This window comes from Lactuca saligna, chromosome 2, assembly GCF_052625555.1.
Source record: "Lactuca saligna cultivar CGN05327 chromosome 2, ASM5262555v1, whole genome shotgun sequence".
In the NCBI taxonomy this organism is placed as follows: Eukaryota; Viridiplantae; Streptophyta; class Magnoliopsida; order Asterales; family Asteraceae; genus Lactuca; species Lactuca saligna.
The window spans coordinates 64,008,883-64,015,685 of record NC_136418.1 but is presented as its reverse complement, the minus strand read 5'-3'; the positions used below and the strand labels follow the sequence as shown (position 1 = coordinate 64,015,685).

The 6,803-nt window shown below is 35.1% G+C and overlaps 1 protein-coding gene across 1 annotated transcript; it reads right to left on the bottom strand.

Annotated features, from left to right (window-relative positions):
* Positions 1 to 2,677: 2,677 nt before the first annotated feature.
* LOC145031044 (uncharacterized) lies at positions 2,678 to 5,593 on the bottom strand. The gene is made up of 9 exons (XM_078979497.1): positions 5,254 to 5,593; positions 5,035 to 5,156; positions 4,564 to 4,668; positions 4,326 to 4,418; positions 3,550 to 3,624; positions 3,368 to 3,430; positions 3,146 to 3,255; positions 2,961 to 3,048; positions 2,678 to 2,868 (listed from the first exon to the last, which is right to left on the bottom strand). The coding sequence occupies exons 1-8, from the start codon at positions 5,495 to 5,497 to the stop codon at positions 3,021 to 3,023; spliced, it is 840 nt and encodes a 279-aa protein (XP_078835623.1). The 5' UTR covers positions 5,498 to 5,593; the 3' UTR covers positions 2,678 to 2,868; positions 2,961 to 3,020.
* Between the last annotated feature and the right edge of the window lie 1,210 nt (positions 5,594 to 6,803).

The following is a 6,803-nucleotide window of genomic DNA, read 5'->3' as shown; positions in this document are numbered from 1 at the left end:
CAATTATCACAAAGACAATTATCTCAACTATAATCAACTACTAGTGGGTCGGCCTTAGTGCCTTAGACCCACTTTTACTGGGAGGTAACTCACCTCAATGTCGTGTAGTGTCTGCACTGTCCTTGGTGTGAAAATTGACTCTTATCGACTCCTCAATCCCTATACAACATCCTTTCTACATTACCATTTCATACTCATAACCCTTACGAGGGTCAACTCAACTCCAAGTCAAAGTCAAGGTCAAGACCCTGGTCAAAGACAACTTTGGTCAAAGTCAACATCGGGTTAACTAGACTCTCCGAGTTGGTTCTCCAACTCGTCGAGTCCCCTCATCCACGAAAAGCTACAACTTCGTCCCTACTCGTTGAGTCTAGCAAGAGCTCGACGAGTTCTCCTTCAACAACACATCCGACCTTCTTCAACCGACTCATCGAGTTCATTTTCATATGTATGAAGGATTTCAGTCTATGACTCGCCGAGTTCCCCTTGACCTCGTCGAGTCCGTCTTCATGTGGTTGGGACATTGCCTTGAACTCGTCGAGTCCGCTCATACACTTGCCGAGTTCCATGATTTCCAGGTCCCTAATGAGCCTAGAAAACTGAGTGTTCTGTTATCTTAGCATCTGGTCCATCAACAACAGGATTTGATGGGAAATACTACCCGACTCGCCGAGTCCCTCTTTGCCCCAAACTATACAATCTATTTTAATCGGTCTTAATGCATCCAAACCATAGATCTGACCTCCTAGGGTCCATATTATACGTAAAGTTACAAACTTTACGTTCATGCATGGGCCATTTAGCTCAAAAGGCCCTAAAATGGAGTCTTCAAGATACATCGGGCTCTTATGGCAGTAAAGTTGGCACCTTTATGCCATGAGAACCCTCCTAGGGTCAAGATCTGAAGTTATTGTTGGATTAGTATCTAAGCCCATAAGTATATTTGGTATGTACTTGACCCGGTTGTGCATGGTCCTTTTGGGTTGCATTCACCAATGCAACTTGACAGGATGATTATATATATATATATATATATATATATATATATATATATATATATATATATATATATATATATATATATATATATATATATTAAAGGAGAAATCATATAGTTTAATTAATATTAGTCAAGAATTAATTTTGTGGCTAAAAGAAATTAATTAAATAAAGGGGACTGGAACTGTCAATTGTGTGATAGTTGGTTTTGGGTTGTGGATCTTCCTGGATATAAGGTGGATGAAATTAGGAGTGGAAGCTCACTCTAATTTCGGCCAAGGAGGCCTTATTCTAGAAGGTTCTCAAGCTGCTTAGGGCCTAAGTCATCAAATTAGGGTTTTGACTGAAACCCTAGTTGTTCAGCTATTTAAATGACCCCAGGGCTTCAGTTTCAGCTACAACAAGAAACCCGAAGGTTATTATAGCCGAAATCTACCATCTCTCCTTCTCTCTTCTAGATCATCCTCTTGCTTGTGGTGTTTGTGAGTCATTATAGGTGTTACACTTGTGACACTAAGCTTCTTGAAGATCAAAGGATTCTTGCAACAATTGAAATGTATCATCTAAACTTGTTTTGTATAGATTTCGATTTCAATGTATGCTAGATTAGGGTATTCAAGTCTGGGATGAATTACATGTTCTATAAAGAAACCTAGATCCAAGCTTTAGGGTTTTGCATGAAAACATAAGATTGTCCTTTTGCTCTAAACTCATCAATGGTATCAAAGATTTGCTTGGTTTCTATTGTATTTGATGCATTGTATGAATGTTCATTGCTTGAATTCGATTTTTTTTGGCTTTCTGTCTGACAGACTCGCCGGGTCCCAAAGAGGACTTGTCGAGTTGGATGAACTCAACGAGTCGGATAGTCAGACAGAAGGAATTTCGGGATTTTATACCTATTTTGTTGTGGGATAATTACCAAATCGTTTTTGATTGATAAAATACGAATTTTATTGATATTGTATGATCATTCTTACCAAAATAAAAGATAATGTCAAATTAATTGAATAATTATTTCCTTATATGATAAATGCTAATTATTTGAATTGTTTGGTCAATTATCTTGTATGAAATTGAACTAGATCAAAATTAGATAATCACCAAAAACTAATTGTTTAATTATTTATTTGAATTTTGATCTAGATAGTTTTGAAATGTTTCAAAACTTGCTCTCAAGTTTTGGGATTTAAAATTTTGAATTAAAAGTTTAATTTTCAAATAATTAAATTCCAAACCCTAGAATTTTACAAGTTTAAAATTCATCCTATACTATTATAATATTATAAAAATAATTATTATATATGTATATCTGTTTAAGAGAATCATGTGTTCATGTCAAACAAGAGCTTTAGTGACTTCATCTTATTTGTTTACTCACCTCTTCTCCGGCTTCTATGCACCTTTGTTGAAAAAATGTTATGCAAAGTCAAGTAACTAGAACTCTGAGTTTACAAAACAATTTAATTTATCGGTATTTAAAAAATAATAGTTTGTTATCAGCTTTAAGACATCTTCAGGACAATCGCTTTTCGTAACAAATGGTTGATTACCCATTTATGAGATTAATCCTAGATAGCTTCTATTAGGCAATAAGATGATATGTATGCTGTTAGGTTTGGTAAAGAAGGGTGTGGTTGTGAGAGATAACGTTGTCATCATTGTTTTGCAAAGGCACTCAAGTTCCAAATAACTCTTTAGTCGCAAAACATTGCAAAATGAAAGTCCCATACGAAATGAGAATTATTGGAAATTTCATGGAAGAAATACGAGTCCATAAACTCAAAACTCATGCAGAATACAAGATCTTTGAGTCTCTCTTCTAAATTATACCTCCCTGTTGCCTCCAACATTGATACCTTCATCTATCTACATAACACACAGAATACAAAACTTACATAACTGAAATTTCTTTATTCTGATTAATCAGTCGCAATAACAAAGTACTCTATTTCCATTACCTGATTGATATAATAGCATAACATCCACAATTGTGTGTTACTGTTTCCTTTCAAAGCTCTTCAGGAACGAGACAACACCCCTTTTGAGCTGCATAAGTATTTTCAATGTTTTTCTTATTAAGCAAATTGTACTTTAAAAATTCTTCCTTTTTCAAATTTTATAAATGGTAGTGAATTTAAAAAACCTGGGCACAGTCCCACGGCGTCTTGGGTCGTATTCGGTTGCTTGTCTAAGAGCCCTTGCAAATGCTTTGAATGTTGCCTCAATGATATGGTGAGAATTTTTTCCAGCAAGCTTCATATGTTAAAAAGAAAAGGTTTAAATACAAGAAATAAGCAATTTATATTTTATCTACAAACATAATCGTATAATAGTATAATATGATATTTAAATTTACTGAGATTACCTGGCGGATGTGAAGTGTCATTCCAGATGTATTGACCAAAGACTGGAAAAAATGCTCCACAAGCTGTGGTTAACATAATTGTCATTACATTGATAGAATATAGTGATATGATTACAAACAAATAAAAATAAAAATAAAAATAAAAATAAATATAATGTAGAGTATTGAAGATAAATGAGTACCTGTGTGTCATATGTTCCAACTCTCTCAGTAGGAATCTGTAAGTCATAACTTAAATGTGGTCTTCCAGATAAATCCTACAAATATTATTACTATAAACACTGTTTCCAAAATCCAAACAATACATATAAAAACAATTTAATAGAGAAAGTCATGGAAAAGAGGCTTTCCCAACTATTTACAAATTTGCCCTCGTTTGTTTTTTCCTTCTATGTCTGTGATTTTCTTCAGACATCATTTATTTATAAGGCACTTAATGAGAAAAAGAAAAAGAAATAGTGTCTTACACTGATACAATTATAGTTATGTTATTGTTTATTAATTATTATTATTGTGATGATATTGATGCAAATGATATTTATTAGGTAAATTACACGAATGGTCCCTATGGTTTGTGGTAATTTGCACGTCTGGTCCCTAATTTACTTTTTTAACTCGGAAGGTCCCTACTGTTTGTTTTTGTTACGCATTTGGTCCCTTCTATTTGTTTTTGTTACGCACTTGGTCCCTGTCTTACCTAAAAAGACTATTATTTGAATATGGAAAAATGATGGGATAGGTAGGGTAAGGAGAGGAGAGTAGGGTTGAGAGTGTGTTTATTTAAATAAATTAGAAAATCAGGGGCAAAATAGTCTTTTTAGGTAAGACAGGGACCAAGCATGTAACAAAAACAAACAATAGGGACCTTCCGAGTTAAAAAAATAAGTTAGGGACCAAACATGCAAATTACCCTAAACCATGTGGACCATTCGTGTAATTTACTCTATTTATTATTTACCAGAGAAACATGTACAAGTGCCTCATCAAGTGGAGCTGTGAAGTCACCAAATCTGTTAATTCCTTTCCTATCACCAAGTGCATTAAGCAAAGCCTGTTGAAAAGCAAAGAAAATATAATGTCAACATTTGTAAATATTAAAGGGCTAAATGCAAGAAACAACAACATACTTTCATTTATTTGTTTCTTGCATTTAATATAATAATAAAAGATAAAAGCATATATCATTGTAAGATCACCGTTCCAATGGCAAGGGCAACATCTTCATTAGTATGATGATCATCAATGTGAGTATCACCAACAGCTTTCACATGCACATCAAATAATCCATGGGAAGCAAGTTGCTGATATGAAAGATCACAAATAATGAGCATGAAATGAATAGATCAAATACATAGTAATCATAAAAGTTATTATGTTATGTTACTTTCCATTAAGAAAAACTCATCCTAATACCACTTTGAATGTTTAATGATAAAGCTGGAATGGATTTTGCTAACAATGAAATAAAGCTCATCGTATAAGTGAAACTCTCATATTTCTATAATTTCTACAAGTTTCAGAACTACATTGAAAACAATATTCAACTCATCAAGTGGAAGTTTAGGTCAACTTGAATTGAAAAGTGAAAATGAGGAGAAGTTTTGGAGAGTAACATAAACAAACAGAATCTAAAAGCTCAAAAGTTCGTAAAGATTAAATATACTGACATCTAACATGTGATCAAGAAAGGGAATTCCAGTGCTGCTATCAGGTGAACCAACACCATCCAAGTTTAATTTCACCGCCACATTCGTTTCATTCGTAACCCTTTTTACCGACCCAATTCGATCTTTAATTGAACATGCAAAAACAAAATCATAGAAATAACTACGAATGCGATTGATTAAACCATCAATATGACATAAACGACCGGAAATTAGGGTTACCAGTATCCACAGGAGAATCAGTGGTTGTCGCAGAGCCATGGTCCTTGACGAGAGAAGAGGCGCTGCATATTGTTGCTCTCTGCGACTCCATTGAGTTGAACCTATTTCGTTGAGTGATGGAAATGAGTGGATTCTTGATTTGGTTAGATGTGGGGGCAAGAAGTAACCTAGATTTGAGGAGCGGAGAAGAGGAAGATGATGGATTGCGGTTTACAAAACAAGTGTGGGGCACACTCAACTCCATCGAGTGCAGGAAGAAGGCAAGAACAGAGGCAATCGATGAAGAAATTTTGTGGGTTTTATGGAGCCTGTTGCCCTGTTTAACTCGGCATGAGACAAAAACGAGATACACAACTCAAAAATATATAACAAACATTTTAAAAGGTTAATTTCTATAAAAACAGGTAAAAAGAAATTGAAAAAACTAAAGCGGAGTTTGGTTCATAGAATGTTTTTTTTTAAGGAATTGAAATTTATTGAGGAATTGGAATCTGTCTTGAATTTGAATCTATTTCAATATTCTGTTTGGTTAGCAGTAAATGGAATTTGAATTCAATTATATATCTTTTTGGTTGGCGGAAAATGGAATTAGAATAGTGTAAAATGACAGAACTACTATTCTTGGTTTTTGCTAACTTTTACTTTTTTATAATTATATGTAAAAATATATTATATAAATTATAAAAAATAGTAAATGGTGGTGGTGGCAGTGACAATGGTGGCAAAAGCGATGGTGGTTGTGATGGCAGTAGTGGGTGGTGGTGACGAAGGTAGAGGTGGTGGTAGTAGTTACATTACTAGTGTTAATGGTAAATAGAGTGGTGGTTGTGGCGGTGGGTGTTAGTGGCGGTGGTAGTGGTGGTGGTGGGTGTAGGTGGCGGTGACGGTGGTGTTGGTGATGGCAATAGAGGTGATGGTGGTGATAATAGAGTTAATAGTAACTACGGTAGTGGTAGGGTTGTGGTGTAGGTAGTAATGGAGGTTATAGGTAGTGGTGGTGGTGGTGACCGTGGTGGTAGTAGTGGTGTCAACGATGGTGATGGTGGTAACAGAAGCAGTGGTGGCGAAGGTGGTAACAGTGGCGACGACATTAGTGATGATGGTTATTGGTGGTGGTGGTGGTGGTGGGTGGGTAGCGGAGGTGGTGGTGGTGGGTTATAGTAGAGGTGGTGGGTAGTGGTGGCAAAGATTGCGGTGGAGGTGGTCGCGAGTAGTGACAGAGGTTTTTCATATTTAATGTTAAAAATGAAAAACGTAATATGGTAATATTCAACACTCCAACTTGAAGGAATTTGAATTTCTTCATCTTTTAGATGTAATTTATTTTCCCTCAATGGAAGGAAAATTGGATACATTTAGGAATCCAATTCCTTCTCAAAACTTGAACCAAACATAGGAAAATGATGGAATTAAATTCTAATTCCTTCCGATTCCAACAGATTCCAGCAAACCAAACGACTCCTAAAAGAGTTATAGAGCAAACTAACCGATAGTGTTTTGTTGCGTGGTAGCTTTTAAAATCTTGTATTACCAAACACATCTTTTGTTTA